At 42.3% G+C, this 23,452-nt stretch overlaps 1 protein-coding gene across 5 annotated transcripts in view; it reads left to right on the top strand.

Annotated features, from left to right (window-relative positions):
• The window catches only part of LOC117426706 (oxysterol-binding protein 2-like), a 110,050-nt gene that overhangs the window by 64,885 nt on the left and 21,713 nt on the right, over window positions 1-23,452 (top strand). For 4 of the 5 annotated variants that reach the window (XM_059033304.1, XM_059033305.1, XM_059033308.1 and 1 more), the window contains 3 exons: window positions 5,465-5,660; window positions 11,936-12,053; window positions 17,104-17,170. In XM_059033304.1, coding sequence (XP_058889287.1) covers window positions 5,465-5,660; window positions 11,936-12,053; window positions 17,104-17,170 — 381 coding nt within the window. Of the gene's footprint in view, window positions 1-136; window positions 245-5,464; window positions 5,661-11,935; window positions 12,054-17,103; window positions 17,171-23,452 lie in introns of those variants that run through there. The other variant, XM_059033306.1, reaches the window with a different exon arrangement.

A 23,452-nucleotide genomic window follows, 5' to 3' on the forward strand; every position in this document is an offset into this window, starting at 1 on the left:
TTATCTCTGTATAAGTCTCTACCATGCAGTGGCCTGAAACCTAGTCTCCTGGAACTAGAACCTATATTGACCTTTAGTCTGTTTCCTTGCTTAGTTGCATTGTCTTTGCTAACAGCAGATTTTGTCATAAGGAAGTGATGATTTTTAAATTGAAACCTCAATGCTTAGGAAACGGGTCACATGCTTTTTGTTCATACTGAAGAGTTTTTCTCAGAAAAGAGGACACTTTGAACCATACTTTAAGGTAAGAGAGTGATGTACTTTGTATTTTTACTGTATTGTACAGTATTAACAAGCTTCCATAGAACATTGTGGCGGCAATTAGCTAATTGGTTTGCAAAAGTCGTGTGCATCATTATAGTTAGCAGTTCTTGTGATGATAGCATTGATTCAGATGTAAGGAAGTCAATGAGATTGATGCTGAATTCGGTGTGTTAAAATACCCTGCTGGGGTAAGAAATTCAACCAGGATTCTTCCCATGTGCATATTAGCAACTTATGAAAATGTATACACCTTACGTTCTTGAATACCTGTGCATAGGAATTCCACATCAGATCAGTCTGTTTTGTAGAGTGTGGGCTGCCAGGTCTGCAAGGTGTTTAAATTGTTCTGGAGACCATTCCCAATGATAACCGCAGTGAGTCTGTTCTCCAGAATGGCCCACGGAAGCACCTGCCAACCAAGCACCCGTCATTGTCCCTCAGTCTGTCGGGTTGTGACTGCAACAGGGAGATGCAGCTGCTTATGTAGTTCCTAATCAATCCTAAAGCAATAATTCGAGGGACATAAACGTACGTGCTGCACCACTGTTTCTGTTGTTTGGCAATCCCCACTATGTGTGCTACGCCAGTTGTCCAGGTCCAAAAACTCAGTTTCCAGTTAGCAGAGGCTTTTTCAAGTCAATCTACTACAACTGAGGTTGACCAAACCAAGGCTAGTGCAGCTCTGTGCTGGCTAAACTGCTCTTTTGATGTTTGTTTTTAGAGGATTAACTATAATCTCCCAAACGAATGATTGGGTTCTGTGATCAGACGGGATGTGAGCATGTCCAAAGTACAGCAATACCAATAAATGTGTGACAGATCGCCATCAACGCAGATTACAGCAATCAAATTGTTTGTTCATCTCTGTCACCTTCAAACTGTTTTTCAAATTGCAGAAACTCTTAACTGGCTGTTCTCTGTTGGTGGTTTAGGCTGATGTTGCTTTCTGGGAAACCAAAACAGCAAAACATTATCCACATAAATCAACAGAAGTACAAGTATAACCCAACCCTAAGGCATAGAAACTAAGACTTTTCTGTAACCTAAAGCAGTGACAGGTGTTCTGTTTTAAAGTTAAAGCATGTGTGCTACATCATGTGTTTCTTTTAAAACTGCACATCTGTGACCTACTGTATGTAGATAATGAAAGTGCAAAATGACTGAAATGAATGGAATTATTTTGTAAGCTCAGTTAATTTAAGTAATGTTGGGGAAAAAACATGTAACCTTATGCTCAGCTTCACTCCTTGCTGGGAATTCGAAGAGCTCAGTTTTTTAACATACCTATGAAAAAAGCCTTTTGCACTATTGATCAGAATAGAGTTGGAACAATAACCGGTTATTGGGATGTTATTGGTAATGTGTTTGTATTGATTATGTATTGTACTGAAAAATGATTTATAAATAATCATATTATGGGTGATAATCAGGCTTCTGCCAGTCCTCTAAAGCTAAAAAGAATCAGCCCCACTGCTATCGAGATGCTTTACTCCTCTCTTTTTCTGTAGACAACTGATTTGTCCATAACTACAAACTAGCGAGAAAGTCCAAACAAAATGCTGCTGCAGAACCTGCTCAGCTGTGTTCTGGTTTGCTAAGATCTAGTCTTTTTAAAACGCGGTCATCGACTCTGTTTCTTCCCAAATGCACTTTTACCTGGTGAAAGGACCTCTGTGGTCTTGAAAGTATAATATATGCCTCTATGCTGGTTTAAAAAAGAAAAAAAGGTATCAAAGTTGCTTCTTCCTATTCAGCCATTTGAAACTCTGCAGCACAAGAGTATCTATTAAAGATCTGTGTGCTTTGTTAAGTGAAGACACTAGCTGAGTTACAGCTCAAACTGCCTGGCTTCCATGACCCCATCTACCTCACTGTTCATGAATACTGTAAAGCAGCGTGGCTGTGCCCAGCCCATTCAGTAAGTGCTGCAGTACATCTCCTGTTATAATTGTGCAGTTGCACAGAAGGTTACTGTTGAAGACTACAGTTAACAAACACAAGGACGTGTGTTGCAGTGTCAAAGTGAACCTGATTGAGGGACACAGTAGCGTCACAGCCCGGTACTGGTAAAGAATCATTTTCTTCTGTAATTGGAGTTGTGATTCTTTCTTGTACCAAGCAGCCAGGAAGTATTGTGTCCTTATACACAGTGATGAATAGTGTTTTCAGGTAGCTGAGTTCATTTGGCTGTTGTGCATGTTTCCCGAATGCTCTTTCCCGAATGCCATGAATAATATTACTGCCCGGGTGGTTAGTACTATGCAGCAGGCAGCAGTTTTTTCCGAGGTCATCAGAAAAAGCCTTAATGAGTCCTAAATTAGTGCGGAGCTGGTTTTAAACGAGCAGACGGGGACATTTTCAAAGATTTAAACGGCTGATGTAGGGGTCCCTGTCTGACTTCTTAAACGCTGAACATTGTATTTTAAGGACGGCAATATGAGGCGGTTGTCGGAATACAGAATAGGAAATGAAATTAAATACCTGCCATCTGTAGCACACACCTTTGTGTAAATGAGCTCTCATGTGCCTCATTAGTTGCGCAAATGACATCCATGACAAGTACTCTATTCAGTTACATATAAAAGTGGCATCTCCCCATATCTGTATATACATATATTTTAGGTAAGCATCTTTTGCACTAAATATAGTTTTCAACATACTGAAACATACTTCAACATATTTTACCAATATAGCTTAATATATGTATATACTTCAGTAATTAAAGACAGTAATCATTAGGGAGTTGTCACATACTGTATGCCTCTGGAACAACTTAGACACACGAATCAGTGTCGTCCTGGCTGTCTACAGTGGCTCCACATCCTATTGACAGTGTTATGGCAGGTGTTATTCATTTTAATCTTTTGCAGCTATATAAATATGTTTCTGTTAGTTCAAGGTGTTTAATAGTGTGTTATATGGGTGAGTGTACACTTTGCAAGACGCAGAATGCATTGTTTCCATCTCATTTGCTTTGCCATTAAAGCAGGCACAGTGCAACATGCAAACGGGATTTATGAAACGCTTTCTTCATTTGTCTCAATGAATTTGGCTTGCTATACGTTGGTGTAATCCTCAGTTTTCTAAAGGGTGTTCTCTCTGTGCCAGAGCCATTTCTCTTTTTTATTTTGTTCCTATTAATGTGCCAGGTTACTGTAAACACAGCTTGGTAAAACACTATTGTCAGCCCATTTGCTAAATCAGAATCGCTGATATAAAAGGCTCACTCTTTGTTTTAGTGGTTTTGTCTGTAAACTGTTAACAACTAGTTTGCTAGGATATAGACACATGGTAATATGGGGGTGCTGGTGTTTAAACTGTAGTATCATCAGGGTATTGATTGGTCCAATGAATGCAGCTCCTGGGAACACCCACATCTCCAGAAGTATCTGCGCTCAAACGTAAGGTCACTGAGAGGTTTCAATATTGCTTAACCCCCCGAATGACACTGAAGGTAGCGTCCTGGGTTTCCACTGTGTAGAGCAGGGTTCATGTCTGGGTTGTCATTTGGATTTGTTAGTTTGGCGAGGGTTTCATTAATTAACATCAGGGCTGAATTAATTGAAATGTGACTTAAGACAGGATTGCTCCTGTCCCTCATTTTAATAACAGATTCTGTCATTAATTTGCATCTCTGACCCCCAGTTTATGAAATACCTTGCCTGATGATGTAAAATCGGTAGACACCCTACTGAGATTTAAGACACAGCTTCATACTCTGTTAGTCTTCATTACTGATTACTGTTGGATAATATTTTATATAGAATTCCCTGGGAATATTTCACTGCTTATTAGAAGAAGAAAAGAAATCTGTGAAAATAATTCAGTTCCCAGTTTTCTAGTCAGAATTGCAGCTCACCTCCTTCTATTTTTGACTGCAAACCGTGTAACGCTGGCCAAGTTAAACTGTGTCAGTGGATTTAGTTCAGTGTGTTAAACATTTATTTATTTGCATAAATATATCTACCAAATTTAAATCCATGGATTTTCATGGTGAAAATCAGTATTTTAACATTATTATTATTATTTATTTCTTAGCAGACGCCCTTATCCAGGGCGACTTACAATCGCAAGCAAATACATTCAAGTGTTACAATATAAGTCATACAATAAAAACAAGAAATACAATAATTCTCAGTGTGACAAACCACAATTCAATAATACAGCAGATAATAGTGAAAGTTACATCAGGATATGATTAAATAGTGATAGTTACATCAGGATATGATTAAGTACAAAATACTACAGATTAAACACTTGGCAGATTACAATAATCTGAGGTACAGGATTAAATGCAGTAAAATAGGGGGCAGATAAGAGCAAAATAAAGCATATTTAAATGAAGGGTGATAGTGTCCCAGGATACAACAGAGGAGTTCTACAGGTGCTGTTTGAAGAGGTGAGTCTTAAGGAGGCGCCGGAATGTGGTCAGGGACTGGGCAGTCCTGACATCTGTAGGAAGGTCATTCCACCACTGCGGAGCAAGGGTGGAGAAGGAGCGGGCTCTGGAGGCAGGGGAGCGTAGCGGAGGTAGAGCCAGTCTTCTAGTGCAGGCGGAGCGGAGAGGTCGAGTGGGGGTGTAGGGAGAGATGAGGGTCTGGAGGTAGCTGGGTGCAGTCTGATCAAGGCATCTGTAGGCTAGTACAAGAGTCTTGAACTGGATGCGAGCGGTGATCGGGAGCCAGTGGAGCGAGCGGAGTAGTGGAGTAGCGTGGGCGAAGCGAGGTAGAGAGAACACCAGGCGAGCAGCAGAGTTCTGGATGAGCTGGAGCGGACAGGTGGCGGACGCAGGGAGGCCAGCCAGGAGGGAGTTGCAGTAGTCTAGGCGGGAGAGTACCAGGGCCTGGACCAGGAGCTGGGTAGCATAGTTGGTGAGGAAGGGTCGGATTCTTCGGATGTTGCTCAGGAAGAACATGCTTCAGTGGGCCAAATTTTAGGTGCAAATCAGTAAATACTGACCTAGGGCCTTGTGTATATACTGTGTGTTAAAGGATTAGAACTGTGACCAAGTTCAGTTGTCTCTTCCAAGTTCAGGGACGCTTTTAAAAACCAACTGTTACGACTCAAGAGTTTTTATCAAATAAATAAACAAAACATACTGCCAATATTGCGCATTGCTCGCCCAGACTTGAACATTTCTCACTGGAAGTTCAAGACAGTGTTGCTGGTTCAGTGACGTGCTGTGCCGTGTGTGTTGCAGGCATGCCGTGATTTCCTGGAGCTAGCAGAGACCCACAGTCGGAAATGGCAGCGAGCTCTGCAGTATGAGCGTGAGCAGAGGATCCGTCTGGAAGAGACAATCGAGCAACTAGCCAAGCAGCACAACAGCCTGGAGCGAGCCTGCAGGCAAGCGCCTGCTCTGACCAACACCCCAGCCATCTCCAGCACTGCCACAGGTGAGTGATGCTCGGGACACCGGCACTCTGATGCACTGCACAGGCTGCCCCACAGTGCTGCTAGCTAATGCAATTCTTTCATACATCTCAACTGTGTTGCACTTCCATTCACTATAATGTCTCAAATGTTTGAAAGAAAGAAATGATTTTGCAAACATCATTATTAAACATCTGCTGCTACACTAGGTTGAAAAGAATTCAGTTTGATTTTATTTGCACTTCCTAGGTCATTACAACGCGGGGGTCAAGCTTCTTATAGGCTGCAAAGCATGTGTAGCATTAGGGGAAGCAGCTGGATGGTTTTTAACTGGAAATACAAGAAACTCCTGTTCACATAATTTTGTAACACCAGGTTTCTGTAACGCCCATTATTGGTCTCTTGCACCCTCTGCCAGATATTGACTGAATTACATACAATGTCATGTCACAAAAATGTCATCAGTGTTTGTAAACCGGTGACAATCGCTCAGTGAGAAAGAAGTATTAAAAATCATACTGAATTCAGATTCCTATTTAAATTCAAATACATACAATGCTTCCACTGAATCGGATGTTAGCGAGTGTGTCAGTGAAGACATAAGTGAAGAATATTTACCATCAAGTCACAGGCGTCCAGCGAAGAGGCAGCGCCAAGCTCTGTGTGTTACTCCATGCTTCAAGGAGTATCATACACTGAAGCATTAGACACTCTCACTCCCTCTGCCCCCACCACCTGTTTACCCAGATGTGATATATTTGTGTCTCTCTCTCTCTCTCTCTCTCTCTCTCTCTCTCTCTCTCTCTCTCTCTCTCTCTCTCTCGTTCAGCCCTTTTTTTTGTTAGGAGGTGTTGTTATGGTTGTTCCAACCCGTTGTTTATTTTCTACCTGTTATTTTTTAGTCAAAACCTTTCCCCATGACAAAATAAATCATTATATTTCTTTTTTTATTTATTTACGGTAAAAATGATTTGTCAGTATTCATTACATACATACTGATCATATACCTTTCAGCTTGTTTGTTTGCTGTACTCGTAATAATCAAGCGCATGCAGAAGACAGAAAAAAAACTCACTCCCGTAGGGCCGGCAGGGCATTTTAGAACTCACTACTCAAAGGGTTAAAGGTCAATGGTGACATGATTTTTGTAATGAGGAAGGCTGGTCAGTGTCGGCACTTGGAATTCTCCAGACAACCTCAAAACCCTAAAGGCCGATTTAGAGAAACATTATAGAAACTCTACTGGGGCAACAGAACCCAAATCATAATACTTGCAAACACCATCGATTTTGTAAAAACTATTAAAATTTTTCTTTATTTTCTCTTACTTTATCAGAAAGTAGGCCAACACTGAGTCAAATGTTCTTATGTTTTCCAATTGTTTAGAAGCAGCTACCCACACCACCTAATTTTAAACCTGCTTGTCTCTACAGTACTCTGTGAACCAAATAGACAATCCTACTTGCACCAATAGGAGGTCAGGTTATAAATGAAATCCTAAAACTGTAAAGTTCTTAAGGCATTTCCAACAACAACCAAAAACTGGAAGTAGTTTTGAAGAATAGATGTATGTGTATGGTATGGGAGTTCCTTTATTATTATTGTGTTTTTTCTGCTGGTTGACACCTGCAAAATATAAGTATCTTAGAATAGTATTAGGATCAATGTCTTTAGCAGCACCAGTGTGAAGGCCTCTGGTAACCATGGCAACATCTTGAGTCCCAGTAGATTAGCAGAAGACATTCCCATCTGTTCTAGAAGACTCCAGCACACCACCCCCCTGGTGCATGTTGTATAATGTTGTTCACAGCTGGGTCTGTCACTAATTATAAAACAAGTACAATCGTTCTGCCATTCACTTCCACTGGGATTGCAAATCCCAACATGACACAGTGCATTGGATAAACAAACATCACAAAGGCTCCCGTTGGTTCACAGCACAGTCTGAGGTCAGTACAAACAGAACTGTTTTTTAAAATTAAAATCCAGGAATCTTAAAGAAGAAAAGTCAGAAGTCTATAAGCAAAGGTACCTGGAGACAGCCATCTCCCTCGCTAGGATATCAGAAGCCTGATATACACTCACCCACTACAATACAGCCCATGTATTTAAGGGATCACTAATTGTAGTGTAGATGACCCATGTTTTTGTTTTCCTATCGTAGTACACCCCTCACGTTTTCAGCTTGTGTAAACACATGTACAGCTCCTAATGAGTCCTCTACTCAGCTGAACTCTCAAAGGCAGGCAGGCAGTGTAACAGAAGCCGTGGAATTATATTTAAAACATGGTCTGTTAGCTTTGCCATCCTCTCAGTCCCCAGTGTATTAGCATGACCTGGATTCAAAATGCCCAACTGCTTTTCTCAAGGTTATTTTCTCCTGTGTCCTTTGGGGGGGGTGGGGGGGGAGCGGTCTATGAATCTTTTTTTGCAGCATGCTTTCCACACAGCCTTGCTTTTATATCACTGGGTTTCACATGAGTGATCAGCCATGGAGAATTAGAAATAAATTGAAAACCAGAGCCACAAGAAACAGCTTGAACACGTCTAGTTTGTTAACTGTCAGTGCCTGCAGGTTAAATGAAAATGACTCCACTTAAAACGTGAAACTGCCAGTGACTGTTTCCATATAAGACACAGGAAAGTGTAGCTTGCATTAATGTTACCTGTCGGGCACTTCCATTCACTATATTGGTCACAGGTGTGCAGTTTTGAAAGAAACACATGCTATAGTAAACATGTTCATTTTAAAACAAGATATCTGGTACTACGTGGGTTTCTCTGTAAGCCATGCTTTCAGGTAGTGTTGCACTTCCTTGGTTATTTCACATGGAGGGTGAAATTGTTTCCTGTCAAACTTCACCAGCTTTACACAGTTTACATGAACAAGGATTAGAAGCCGACTGTCCTGAGTATTACCACCATGATATTTACCCAGGAAACTCAGAAATACATTATTGTACAGCCTTCACTCTAACGTGTGCTTGTTTCCAAACTGCCCATTTTATAATATAACAAATGGAAGAGCACAACAGGTACGATTCAGCCAGTTATTCAGCTGCCTGCAATCAGTTCAAGCTGCTCCCCTGCATGGTCTGCTGTTGATTGTGTCGCTCAGGTCAGAATGACTCACAGTCCTTAGCAGCCCCCGCTGTGCAGAGCCCTAAATATAGAAGCTGTTAATGGACTGGAGCCTCCTTTCTGTTACTCACCACTTCAGTAGAAATGTCTCTCATTGTATCTCCTATCCCAATGTAGATAGCTCAGGTACCCTTGAAGAAGTGTTAAGGCACTTTCACTATGACTTCAGGAACGGCTCTTCAATTGCAGTTGCCTGTCATACGTAATGTTGATGATATACTTTTCCATGGTACTGCTAGCTGTAATTCTGTATTTACTGGTTTGGTTAGCAGTAAATAAAATTAGGCGAGTATGGGAGCCACTGTCGACACATCACGATGCTGTCTCTGGGGGAACCAGAATCTGCAGTCTTTGTCTCTGGAACAGATAAAACTATTTAGTTCTGAGAGCAGATGATGATGCTTTCACACCAGCCTCCAGTCTGAAAATGTATTAGAACTCATGAAGTCGATATTAGGGCTAGGGAATAGCATGCTGGACACTCAGTGAAAGCAGCATATGGTCTGTCTCTCTTTTTGTATTGTTATGCAGACCTGAATTTAGCAGGCTTGTATTTGTTCAATACAGTAAGTGTGGTAGGGTAGAGCACAGCTTGCTGCTGTCAGTCCTCTCTCTGAACTGAATGAGCCCCAGAACAAACAGGCTGGCTCCTCTTATATATACAGGTGACCCTCCCCAAACTGGCAATCAGTCAACCAATTTGGGGAATGGCCACATTCCACACTTATTTCTGCGGGGATGGGATTTTAAATTCAGAATGAACAAAACTTTATTTACACAAATTAGGCCTACATGCGCGCAAGAGATTTTAATGAACTCTGGTTATATCAGTGAGACTCGCCTGTTTTGAGCAGACTGGAGCAAAGCAACCCCTTTGACAATAACTATCAATTAACTGTCAAGATTGCTTGATTTTTATCATGTTGAATATTGGACTAGCAGGTCTGGACCTAAGGTATATCCAGACTTAGTTATGATATTAAACGAACAACAGTGAAAACACACACAAACAGTACACCAGTATGCAATCAAATGTGTAGGGCAATTTGAACAGTCTTTCTGTGCTGTAGGTCAACCTCATGGCCCTATTTTTCAACAAGAAGTTGTAATGTAATCTAATTTTAGGTTTTATTTAGTACTGCTGTATATCTTATAATTGAGTGCTCACACTGAAGGCAGGAAAGACACTGTGGAGGGTGATCACAGTTATAGAATCGAGGCACTGAAGGGTTAAATGGTATTTTGGTGACTGGGCTGAATAGCTATACAGATAATGTCAATGTGGCAACACTCCTGGTCTGTGTGCGTGTGTTGGCAGTCCTAAGGAGGGAAGTGGAAGTGCAAATGAAGGCATTCTTCATCCGCAGACAGAGAAGAACAGTGACTGGGGGAGCGGTCATTGATCGGGAATGAATATGTTGTAGACGACTGCTTTATGAGAAGGTTGAAATAGAAACCCCACCTACATGCCATGGAGTGCAGTGATATTCAGAGTTACTCTGCTTTCACTGTGCATGCCCAGCCACTCACACACACATCACCTAGTAAATTGACATTTAGAAATGTATTTGAACATATTTTGCAATATATTGAAATATATTTTGTAATATCCGGAATCCCAGGCTATGGGTCTCATAAGGATATACACTGCCTGGTCACCTGTACCTAATATCGGTTCAGGCTACTTTAGGCTCCCAAGTAAGTATTATTTACAATTAATATACAGAAAAGAAAGTACTGTTCATAACGGTAGTGAAATCTATAGTATTACTAGAAGACCAAAGGGTCATTACAAATTGCAAAGTGGTTTTAGCTCATGAAATACTTACCTAATTCTTACCTGTCACGCAATTCTACTGACTACATTGGTCTCAAATGTGCATTTCCAAAGAAACAGAATATCGCAAAAATCCAGGAAATCGCACTCTCGGGGTTATTTCGCCTCAGCAGAGATTTATTTAACCAAGTGTGGTTCCAGATACCATGTTTTAAAATGAAAGCACATGTTTGCTTAAACATAGATTTATTTCAAACTACACGTTTGAGACCTATATATAGTGAATGGATGTGCATGGTGTGGAAAATCTGCAGAATGACTGTATTTTATTCGGTACACTCTCTTCCAGAATAGGTTTGGAGCAGTGAATGTGTGATGCTGTGAAGGGATGTTCTGGTTTGAGAGATGAAAGAAAGACTGTTCTCCTACCTGTCATTTCACTTTCCTCTTTCCTCTGAAGCTCCTAACAGTATCACAGAGCACAGTCAGGCACATGTCTGTAGGTTAGGAGTTCAGGGCTCGTTTGGGTGATGAGGGAGCTTGAAGACATCGCTTTAGTCCTTTAATGAAAAGATTTGTGGATCTAAAACATAAGAGAAAAACATTAGATACTCTTTCATTTTTAACAACTCTGTTATTCTTTTATGTTTAATTATGCCATTTAAGTTAATTTCATGGTTTGTCATTAGTGCCCACGTCAACTTAAAATATTTTAATTGGCTCATTAAAATATGTTTTATAGGTATATTAAATCCTAAGCAGGCCCATTTGTGCTATTTTTCTCATTTTTCTGACTTTGCTTCCATTTTGTAAAATGAGCACCATCTTTAAACACCGTCATCTGCTAAGCAACATACTGAAGTTGATGGCGTTCACATATAAAATGATTATGCAAAGTAAGAAAATTACCTTGTCACGGATTGGTTGGTGGGTGATGTCAGACCAGGAAATACAGGAAACACAAGAAAAGCGCGTGTCTCGCAAATGTGCTCTTATTTATTTCAAACAAATCAAATATTTAAAAAGAAACAAAACAATAAACACAAAACAAGACGGCACCAGGGCCAAACAAACAAACAAAACAAGTATTGCGCGGGTTTAAAACCAGCACGCGTACCAATTGTCTGTTAGATTCTCTCTGTCAGCGATCTGGACCCTGTCACAGACCTACAATGAGCAACATTGCACAAATAGATTCAGTACACAAATGTGGCAACAGATGAGTTCCACTCAAGGTGAAACAACTTCCATTATTTTTGAATATTGTAGGCAAATATCCATGTTTTAGACCTTGTGTTTCTAACAGAGCGTGTTGTTTCCTGTGCAGTTTGAAAGTGGCATGGAACCAGTCTCTCTAACAATGTGTTGTTTCCTGTGCAGGGTGTGTGCGACCTTTGAAAGGGGAAGCGAGTGACGAAGATGAAGAGACTGAGTACTTTGATGCCATGGAGGATGCACCAGCCTTTATCACAGTAGCAGCAGACCACAAACAGCACAGGTACAAGAAATGGAAGGGAGGGCTAACATTATAGAAAACTAACCACGTATACTGGACCACAATCAGTGGAATCAGATTACAGTAATAAGCTAGAAATACAAGTCATTTTTTTATCATGATATTTGTGAAGGATGTTAGACTACACATCGGGAATTATAAATTATTTTAATTCCAATGTCAAGTATGGTAAGCACTTTGTCAAACCTGAATTACAGTAAATACCACCTGTACAGGTCACCTGCCCCAAATCTGAATATTTTTGTATTGGAAATGTGAGAAGCGCTGGCCTTGAGCAGGCCCCTGCAAGCTGTGAGCGCTGTTGTAATTAGCAGCTTGTCTTCATTTCAGAGAAGAAAGAATGAAAGAACAGCCCTCCCCTGCTATCTCTCACATAGCTCACACCTATTGCCATTGACGGGTGGAGTTTGCACTGTTCTGTTTGGAGGTTCATTGTTTGAAACGTTCAGCTGTGTCTTCAGGGGCAAATCATGGCTAAAGTTGGTTGGTCAATAACAGGAAAGAAGGCATTAGGGTTGGGCCAGTTTCACTCTCCTGAAGTAATTCTTAGCTAACAAAATATTTTCATAAATCTTACCCATTTTCCATTTGTTATTTGGATCTCAAATATGCAGTTTTTAAAAAAGCATATATTAGCACACATGTATTTCCATTTTAAAACATTGCCCTCTAGGAAGTTTGGTACGACTTTACTTCCTTGGTCATTTCACCCCAGCAGTGTCTTCTGGGTCAAAGCATGTTACCGGGTGAAAGCCTGTCAGTCAATAGGGAAGCAGCTGATTGGTTAGAAGCCAGGGAAGTGGTGAGGACCATTTCACCCTTCAGATGAAATGACCCAGGAAGTGCAATACTGCCTGAAAGCATGACTTGCAAACAGCGGTTTCTTTAAACTAGTGTAGTACCAGATACCATGTTTTAAAATGGAAATACATTTTGCAAAAACATGTCTTTCTTCCAAAACTGCACATTTGGAACCTATGAAATGAATGGATGTGCATGGCAGAGAAAATGTATGGAACTATTTTGTCAGCTAAGCAAAGTTTGTAAAGACTTACGCTGTAACTAGGATAAGTTTGAACATATGCATAGCTGGTGAAACAACCAAGGAAGTGCAAGAATACCTGAAAGCTTGCAAACAGATTGCAGGGTGACAGGAGTTTTTTGATAAGCAAACAGTAACAGAGGACCACAGTGACAGCAACCTGTGTACAAGCTGATTCAGTTAAAGTCTCAGAATGGAAACGGCTCTTTTTCTGTTAAAAAAAACTGATGCTCCCTGTAGTTTAAATATATTGCAATATATGCTATACTACAATGGGTTAGACTATATCACTGGGGCTAAAAGCTGCCAGATGGCAAACTATAAAGAAGCTGTTTTACAACCTATTAATCAAAATCCACTTGAAGCATGTGATGGATCCAACAGCAGATACTGGGGGCTCATTGTGTTTATTGAGAATGTGGCATTTCTGAGGGAAAGGTGTGGGGGGGGGGCGGCTTACATATAAGGGAGGAAGGGTTATTTGAAAGTTAATGAATTCTCAAAAGGCTGTCAGGATTGACAGACGTAGTTTAGACGCATGTAATTATTCACGTTTGGTTTTAGTGCTGCCCCATTAACATGCAGTACAGGCCCAGAGAGGTGCTCTTGCCTCTCGCAGATTATTTGTGCACCAGTTGATTCATTATTAATTTTCTATGACTCTGTAAAAGTATTAAGGAATTCCATTGACTGCAAGACAGATGAGATACAATTATGGATGAGGTAGAAAACATCTGTTTTCTACCCTTCAGCTGTTTCGCTGCCCCCTACAGGTGAGTCCTGTGAAACCAGGATGAGCTGTTACAGTTGTTAAAGGCAATTAAAGTGCTCATAGCTTCCACAAACTTGCTGTACACTTGGTTTCCCAAGAAAGCACTCAGTTGCCTGCCTTATTTTCAGGTAGTCTGTTACTGTTTTTGGACCACCTCAGCAGTGCCTACACAATTGAGGCATGTTACTGGATGCAAAGCATGTCATGTTATTGATAGGAAGTTTGGGGATCATTTCACTGACCTAGGAAGTGCAAGACTCCCTGGCAGTGAAGCTTGCAAACAGCGTTCTTTAATCTAGTATGGTACTAGATACTGTATCTTTTTTAAAAATCATATCAAAACTGAAACCTGTACTTAGCAAAAGGAAGATTTATATATCTACTTCATTAACTCAATTAGTGTTTTAAAATACACTCAAACGATCCAGCTGTGGCTTATTCTGGGGGATATAGGTTGATCAAATAAAGTAAACATTTTCATCTTTGCACCAAAATTTGTCTATTTGTAGTATTTCTATATAGCTCATGATTGCGGGTTTATAGCTATTCATGGTTAAAATCCACTTTATGTCTCTTAATTAGCTTGGGCCAGCAGAGTTGAAAGGTCACGTTGCCACATGACTCGAATGGAAGTCTATGCAGTGGCAGCGAGGTATGATTCTCCAGGAAAGCTCAAAGCAAGTTCCGAGCCAAGAGACACAATGCACTCTGTACTGGGGCAACAGAACCCAGTAGCACTCAGAATCATATAACAAATCAATTCCAAGGACATTCTGAAGCTACTCTTCAATACTGTTCCAAATCCATTGGGTTTCCGATTAATGCAAAAGGTTATTTTTGAAAGGTCTTAGACAGGGGTTATATTGGTATTTCCCAAAGGGTATTTTTGTAACTTTTCCGTGGGATGTTAAAATCATTTTCTCTGACTGTGTTATTTATGCTCAGTGACCTTATATCATAAGGAAATTTGACATTGGAGTTAGATTAAGCAAAGCGCAGTGGAGGGCTGTATAAACGGTGCCAGTTGTCCTGGAGAGACAGATGCAGTGAAGTGCATTATCCAGCACATCATTACAAGTGAATAGCCAGAGTCAAGTGTTCAAAAGCATCCTCATTAACAGCACATTCAGAATGACTTCTGGAAGCATCCTTGACTGTGGTTTCTAAGTTACTAATGCATTAGGTATACTAATCATTTAGGCCAATGACAAGGTAACGCATAAGAAGCAGCTCTCTGTCTCTTTCACTGATTTGGGTTTTTCTGAGCACATGCTGTATTTCACATGGTCAGTGTAGAAGGCCACTTTATTAGGATCTGTTCTGTATTTTTCCAGGTTTCTCTACCTTTAGGGCCTTAAAGCAACGGTTATAAATAGAAGCAGGAGAAGTGATGGTGACAGCAAGCTCTGTCGATTTCCTTGTTTTTTACTTCAGTACAGCTGCTCTCCCCACAAGCTAAACACCTGCCTCTAATCATAACACTGCTGGAACTTTAACAGTCATTACATAGATAGGACACAACTATTCTGAATATGGGTGTTTGAAATGATCATAAAGAATAACCTGCAATTTCACGTTGCAGACAGAAGTATTTGTAATGCAAGCGTTGGACACACTTTTACAATAATGTACCTGCTTAAAGATCCAGTCTCGTAGTTTAAACGTCACAGTGCTATACAGTGCATTCAGTTATAAAAATCTGAAAAAGGTTTTCCGTGCTGTGTTTTGTTGTTCTCTGGTTTTCCCATTTCGGAGAGTCCTGCCTCCCCTTTGGGTTACCTGAGTGAATGCTTCAGGCATTTTCGATTTTAGGTCCCAGAAATAGAATTACAGCCATCAAAGTGCTGTGAAATAACAGCGACTTGTTTTCAGAAGACTGCGGTAATCAAGATTCACCTGCAAAACGCAGAGAAGTAATCTGTGATTCATATACTTCTACCTTGTTAGTGGAGGAGATAACACTTGGGTTATTTTTTTTTCTAAAAGGACAAGTAACGATGTATGTTCTTAAAATCATGTTTTTATAAACATTTGCAAATTATTTATTAAGAGTCCTGAACACAGTCGAAAATAAAAGGATAAATATAGGCAAAATAAAATATAAAAGATAGTCAACACACTCTGTAGTCAAAGCAACAGTTATTATAATGTTGTAGCCCTAATAATAATAATAATAACAATGCACCTTTATAAAAAAAAAAAGAAAAAAAAAAGTGAAATCTATTCTTATAGTAACATTACCATAACATAAAAAATTATGAATAAATAAATAGCCCATGCAAAATGCCAGAATGACAGTTTGGAATGACCAGGCTTCTGGTAAGGAACCAGATGAAAACCGAACCCTGTGGTTCTGACCTCGGCTCACAAACAGAACGATCTGGCTATTTAAATTACTGTATACAATCACCTTTGCAGTAGGCATTATAAGAACATTTTAAAATAGTTTTAAATGTGTCTAAAAATACAAAATAAAACATGTCTAGAAACGACAGGCCATTGAGTTCATTCATCCCAGATGACACTGCTGCACGCCGGGCAGACGGTATCCAAGCAATCTGTTAGCTCAGGGGAACTCTCAAGTCAGAATAATAGGTGCATCTACTGTTAGCGGGTGCATCTTGCAGCTATCTGACTGGATAGAAGAAAGACACTAATTCCGAGACTGTAGCCAAAAATGTACACAATCCACCAAGCTTCGGGATAGATCGGAGCTGCCCAAAGCAGTTCATAATGCTGAAAAAGTGCTAAAAGTTATTTCAAATGATCCGGGTAGATAGGAAACAGCAACCACAGGAAATGTAATAATAGCGAGTCCTTCTGCTTTACCATTATTGTTGCTGAATAGTTCAGCTCTCACGCAGTTTATATAAGTCTAGGGGATCACATGCATTTGCAAACACTGCAGACTTACAGTATTTGTTTGGGCCAGTCGGTGTATGAGACCACAAAATATTGTGTAAGTACTGCAACAAACATTTGCTGAGTTGAAACTCACATGTCATTCTTTTCTGTGGAGTCAGATCTTTGAGTTCTGAGTCAGTGGGAGTAAACGAGTCTGTACACAGCAGGACTTTCAGTTGGTAGTCTGGTTGAAGCTGTCAGTACTTGTGAACAGGGAGGAGTAGGTTACAGCAGAGCTGTCACTTTGGCAGCTCTCTCTCTGTCCCGCCCTGCTGATCCCTGGATCCTGAGCTGTGTTTTGTGCTTGATTCCAGACATTTAGGGAGCAATCAAAGTGGGGCCAGTGGAGGACAGCCCAACGATTGGAACCTGGAGGATCATGTGAGTTTCCTAACTTTTATATCCTCAGATTCTGATGCTATTGTGGTTAAGAATACCCTTACCAGATTTCATTACAATTGGATTAGCTGTTCTATAAATATATGTAGGCTGGCTCCTGTGTGACATTTTATTTTTCACAAAATACTGTAATAAATCAAGAGCCTTTTAGGGTAATGTATTTATATACTGTATTGTGAAAGCTTAATACAATTATTACTCTTTGCTTCTGAGCAACAGCTTACCAATTGCGGCTGAAATTTCCATGCTAAAGAAAATCCCAGCTAACAGGTGTCAGTCACTCACATCTACGCCTTACATCATCACAGCATGCCGCGTGCTCAGCTGGTCAGAAGCAGCTCATAAAAGCAGCGATGCCTGCTGTGTAATGAACAGGTTTCATGGGGTTCTAATGAAGAACCCCAGTCAAATACATATTCTCAAAGGTGAGTGATTTATTAGGATATGGTGTGAGTCCCTGAGAAATTAAACATTGAAAATGAGCAAGCCATATGTGTAAAATACGTACTCACTATGTACCTGTCGACCTAGGCTGGGATACCCAGGGGGATTAGTAAGAGGTACAGAAACGGATTATAAAGCTTTGGTTGAGAAAGTTATAATCTCCGTGGGGTACTGTGACAAAGATGGCTGCAGGGAGGAACTCAGACCAGAGAGAGAAACACACAGACAGAGACGGTGGTGATGCTGAGCTGAGTGCAATGGCTGCACTCAGCGTTTATTAACAAAATAAAAAGGTTTACCAAACAGAACACAAAACAGGACACGGCACTACACGCCAAAATAAACAGACAGACAAAACGAACTACACAGACAAACACGGTGAGCTTCTTTTACTATTATTACTTTTAAATACCCTCCGTCTCCTAACCCGTTCTCCACTCACCGAACACCAACCCCCAGTGAGTGAAAACATGCAGCTTTTATGCAGTTGTACCGAGATTCGATTGCTAGTCAATCATTCAATTGGAATCTCGGTACAACTGCACGTGAATTAATTAAAGTGCAATTCCCCGTGCTCACATTTTACTTTTTACTTGCACGTGATGTGATGTGCCATCCCCGTGCCTAAATACAAATATACAATTTACACACACGTGAAACACAGACCGCTTATATCCCGTGTACCAATGCCTATACACCAACATTTACACACAACACGTAACATATAACACACACAGGGGGGGCACTTTGCCACATATACCCCCCCTTGTGCAACGCACACATGGCCTCAACGGCCACCTCCCCCCTTAAATACCCAGCAGTCCAGGCAAAAGTCTCGGGCTGGGAAGGGAGGCTTCAGTGGGCCCATGGCTGGAAATGCTGTCAGCTCCCCTGCCGGTAGTGGCACGGCTGACAGCATGCTGGTCCCGTCCTGCAGCGAAAAAGCTGCGGGGGCAGGTGGTCCCCCGACCTCCCCCTTCTTCATAGCCGGCAGCTCCCTCCTGTGGGGCTCCGGCCACAAGAACTCCTGCAGCGAAACTGCTGCTGGGGAAAGTGGTCTCCAGACCTCCTCCCCCTTCTTCGTGGCCGGCAGCTCCCCTTTCTGGGGCTCCGGCCACCGTACTCCCTGCGGAGGTACGGGCAGCAGAGGCAGCTCCAGCTCCTCTGCTCCTGGCGGTGGTGGAGGCAGAGGCAGCTCCAGCTCCTCTGCTCCTGGCGGTGGTGGAGGCAGAGGCAGCTCCAGCTCCTCTGCTCCTTGCGGTGGTGGTGGCGGAGGCAGAGGCAGCTCCTGCTCCTCTGCTCCTGGCGGTGGTGGAGGCAGAGGCAGCTCCAGCTCCTCTGCTCCTTGCGGTGGTGGTGGCGGAGGCAGAGGCAGCTCCTGCTCCTCTGCTCCTTGCGGTGGTGGTGGTGGAGGCAGAGGCAGCTCCAGCTCCTCTGCTCCTGGCGGTGGTGGAGGCAGAGGCAGAGGCAGCTCCACTGCTCCTGGCGGTGGTGGAGGCAGAGGCAGCTCCTCTCCCTCGGGTGGTGGAGGCAGAGGCAGCTCCTGCTCCTCTCCCTCGGGTGGTGGTGGAGGCAGAGGCAGCTCCTGCTCCTCTCCCTCGGGTGGTGGTGGAGGCAGAGGCAGCTCCTGCTCCTCTCCCTCAGGTGGTGGAGGCAGAGGCAGCTCCTGCTCCTCTCCCTCGGGTGGTGGAGGCAGAGGCAGCTCCTGCTCCTCTCCCTCGGGTGGTGGTGGAGGCAGAGGCAGCTCCTGCTCCTCTCCCTCGGGTGGTGGTGGAGGCAGAGGCAGCTCCTGCTCCTCTCCCTCGGGTGGTGGTGGAGGCGCTGCCGGCTCCTCCGACAGCGGGGGTAGGGCTGGTGGCGCTGCCGGCTCCTCCGACAGCGGGGGTAGGGCTGGTGGCGGGCGTCTCCGCTGGGCTCCCTTCAGCAGCAAAAACAGCGGCTGCTGTGGAGCCTGAGCTTCACGCCCTCGTCCCTCCCAAAAAAAAATAGGGGTTTGGGCCTTCAGCTCCTCCCCTCCGGACACAGGACGCACCGACTCCTCCCTCTCGGGCCGTGGACGCACCGACTCCTCCCTCTCGGGCCGTGGACGAACCGACTCCTCCCTTTTGGGCCGTGGACGCACCGACTCCTCCCTTTTGGGACGTGGACGCACCGACTCCTCCCTCTTGGGACGTGGACGCACCGACTCCTCCCTCTTGGGCCGTGGACGCACCGACTCCTCCCTCTTGGGCCGTGGACGTTCGGGCTCCTCCCACTCGGGCTGTGGACGTTCGGGCTCCTCCCACTCGGGCTGTGGACGTTCGGGCTCCTCCCACTTAGGCGCAGGACGTTCGGGCTCCTCCCACTCAGGCGCAGGACGTTCGGGCTCCTCCCACTCAGGCGCAGGACATTCGGGCTCCTCCCACTCAGGCGCAGGACGTTCGGGCTCCTCCTCCCCTGGCTCCTGCTCTGGGCAGTCCTCGTCCTCATGCCCATATGCAATGCACATGGTGCACCACCTTGGCTCCCTCTGCTTCCTCCTCATTTTTCCCCCTCTCTGCCTCCTTCTGCTCACCTTCCTCCTTTGGGCTGGTTCCTCCTCCTCTTCCTGGAAGGGGCAGACAGCCACCGTGTGCCCATACACCCCGCAGGCAAGGCACCAACCTTGGTCCTCCAACCTGCCGAGGAGATCCTCCAGCTCACTGCAGCCGTCTCTCCAGTTCCAGCCTTCCATTTTTTTTTTTTTTTTTTTTTTTTTTATTTTTTTATTTTTTTTATTTACTTTTCCACAAAAAAAAACTGCGGTTCCCGCTCTGGCCTGAGCCCTGGAGGCGCTGTTGTCCCGGTTCTGACACCACGTGTGACAAAGATGGCTGCAGGGAGGAACTCAGACCAGAGAGAGAAACACACAGACAGAGACGGTGGTGATGCTGAGCTGAGTGCAATGGCTGCACTCAGCGTTTATTAACAAAATAAAAAGGTTTACCAAACAGAACACAAAACAGGACACGGCACTACACGCCAAAATAAACAGACAGACAAAACGAACTACACAGACAAACACGGTGAGCTTCTTTTACTATTATTACTTTTAAATACCCTCCGTCTCCTAACCCGTTCTCCACTCACCGAACACCAACCCCCAGTGAGTGAAAACATGCAGCTTTTATGCAGTTGTACCGAGATTCGATTGCTAGTCAATCATTCAATTGGAATCTCGGTACAACTGCACGTGAATTAATTAAAGTGCAATTCCCCGTGCTCACATTTTACTTTTTACTTGCACGTGATGTGATGTGCCATCCCCGTGCCTAAATACAAATATACAATTTACACACACGTGAAACACAGACCGCTTATATCCCGTGTACCAATGCCTATACACCAACATTTACACACAACACGTAACATATAACACACACAGGGGGGGCACTTTGCCACAGGTACCCATTAAAGATGTTTTTTCTGCCAACAGCACTTTCTCTGTAGCTCAGGCAGAAGGCAGTGGAATTTACCAAACCTGTATGCCTTTGTAAGCCTGCACAACATATTTTCAGTTCATTAAACACTGGTTTCACAGGGGCTGGTTTCACAGGGGCTGAATAGTTGAAAAAATGTACAGTGTAAGTTGAAATATGTTACAAAAATATAACTGGGGTTTCTAATTGTAGGTTATAGCCTATTAACACCAAGAACCACTGCTTATGTTGTGTTCATGTATTCATATTCATGGTGCAGTTTGCTGTATTTTGTGTTCACTCTCCTCTGGTTCATGGTGCAGTTTACTGTATTTTGTGTTCACTCTCCTCTGGTTCATGGTGCAGTTTACTGTATTTTGTGTTCACTCTCCTCTGGTTCATCGTGCAGTTTACTGTATTTTGTGTTCACTCTCCTCTGGTTCATGGTGCAGTTTACTGTATTTTGTGTTCACTCTCCTCTGGTTCATGGTGCAGTTTACTGTATTTTGTATTCACTCTCCTCTGGTTCATGGTGCAGTTTACTGTATTTTGTATTCACTCTCCTCTGGTTCATGGTGCAGTTTACTGTATTTTGTGTTCACTCCTCTGGTTCATGGTGCAGTTTACAGTATTTTGTGTTCACTCTCCTCTGGTTCATGATGTCTCAACACATCAAAACTCCCAAATAGTTAATTTAGGGTAATACCAGAAAGGAATGGTCAGTTCTGTTTTTGGACAGATATTTTGCTCATCTACAAAGTATTCTAACAAAATACCCTAAACAACAAAGAAAAACTAAAAATACCCTTCCATCGTGTGCCCTACTTACAAAAAACTGCATGGCATCATTTGTACACATCATTTGATTTTACCTTGTGTGTTTCTAAGAGCTACACACACAGTTTCACTCAAGATCTTGTGATGCAAATTTTTTACATTTTTTTTTAAAAAATTTTTGAACAACCTAAAATAAAGCCACTTTCATAACAGATAAAGTAGTCTCAATGGAATAGTTGATGCAGGCAATTTTATTACAAGGAAACTCGCACAGAAAACTTCATAGTCTCACTCTCTTACCTTTAGTCTTGCATTGATGATGCAAAAAGACCTTGTGGAGAAGCATCTTGTAATGGTCTTTAGTAGAGAAAATATTGCTATAAACCATGCTGAGTTTTAAAAATGAAGGATGTACTGAAAAACACAAAAGAAAACAATTATTAGAACCCATAAAACATGAGTGATATACAGGTACAATAAGTATACAATGTTGTACACCCTATTTACAGTCTACCTTTAATGATGTGTGGATTGCAAATAATGGGGAAAACCATCATTATGTGTTTCGCAATTAACATGTCTCGACAGGTTTCTCTCCGGTTTAATTAATACCTGTCCACTTAAACATGTTAAAGGGAAAATCTGCTTGGGAAATTTGCAAGCACCTAGTTTTTGGACATCCCGACTGTTTCTTATGCTTCAAGCTACAGTAAGTCATAGCTATTCAGTTCCAACTAATGGAAGCTATGCTATGAAGTAATTAATCGACACCGTCCTGAAATCAGAAGATTTGATATGGATGGAGTGAATCTTTTCCTTTCAAAGTGGTTTGAATTATTTTCATTCAGTTCCCACTCTCTCTCAAGCAGAGCCTGTAAAGTGTCTGTTAGTTTTGTGATGTGGACTAATGTCCACTGGGGGCTAGATTGAAACTAATTTCACTTGAGCCAAACTTAAACCTCCAGAGTTGAATAGAGATACTAGGAAGTTTGTAATTAGGACCAGACAGCTGTTGAGCTGCCTGTGGTCAGCATTCTCCAATACAGTAGCTGCCTGCCTCGGTGTTTCTGAAAGTAACTGTCATTAATTACACTGACAGGGGTGCTTGGCTTGCTTCAAGCTAGATGTGTATCTGAACGTATCTCACTGCACCTAGTACAAGCTTCAGGAAAGCATAGTTTGCATGGCATGTACAATAACAGGTGTTCTTCAGTTTACTGTTAAAGCTGCCACTTTCAGTCCTATACCTTTCTACTGGTGATAAACAAAGAAGGTTTTTCATTCAAAGCTTTAAATACACAATCATAAATTATTTAAAAATATATATATTTAAAAAGCTGAAGGCTGAAGCACACAAATATTATGGCTCATGCTTCAGTAGTGTTTTTTACATGTCAGTTGTAAACCTGAAGGATCCTCCAAGCCAATCAGGTTCCAGTAGAGCAGTCTTTATTTGAAACAGCTTCAAGCAGCCTAAGCGATCCAATCCAAAATGTAATCTAAAAAGACATTTTGAAAAAGTTTTCATACAGAAAAACATTTGGTTTATAATAGCATTTCTATCCTCCGCAGCGGTCATTACCTATAGATAACTGACCTTGTCTTT

This window comes from Acipenser ruthenus, chromosome 11, assembly GCF_902713425.1.
Source record: "Acipenser ruthenus chromosome 11, fAciRut3.2 maternal haplotype, whole genome shotgun sequence".
In the NCBI taxonomy this organism is placed as follows: Eukaryota; Metazoa; Chordata; class Actinopteri; order Acipenseriformes; family Acipenseridae; genus Acipenser; species Acipenser ruthenus.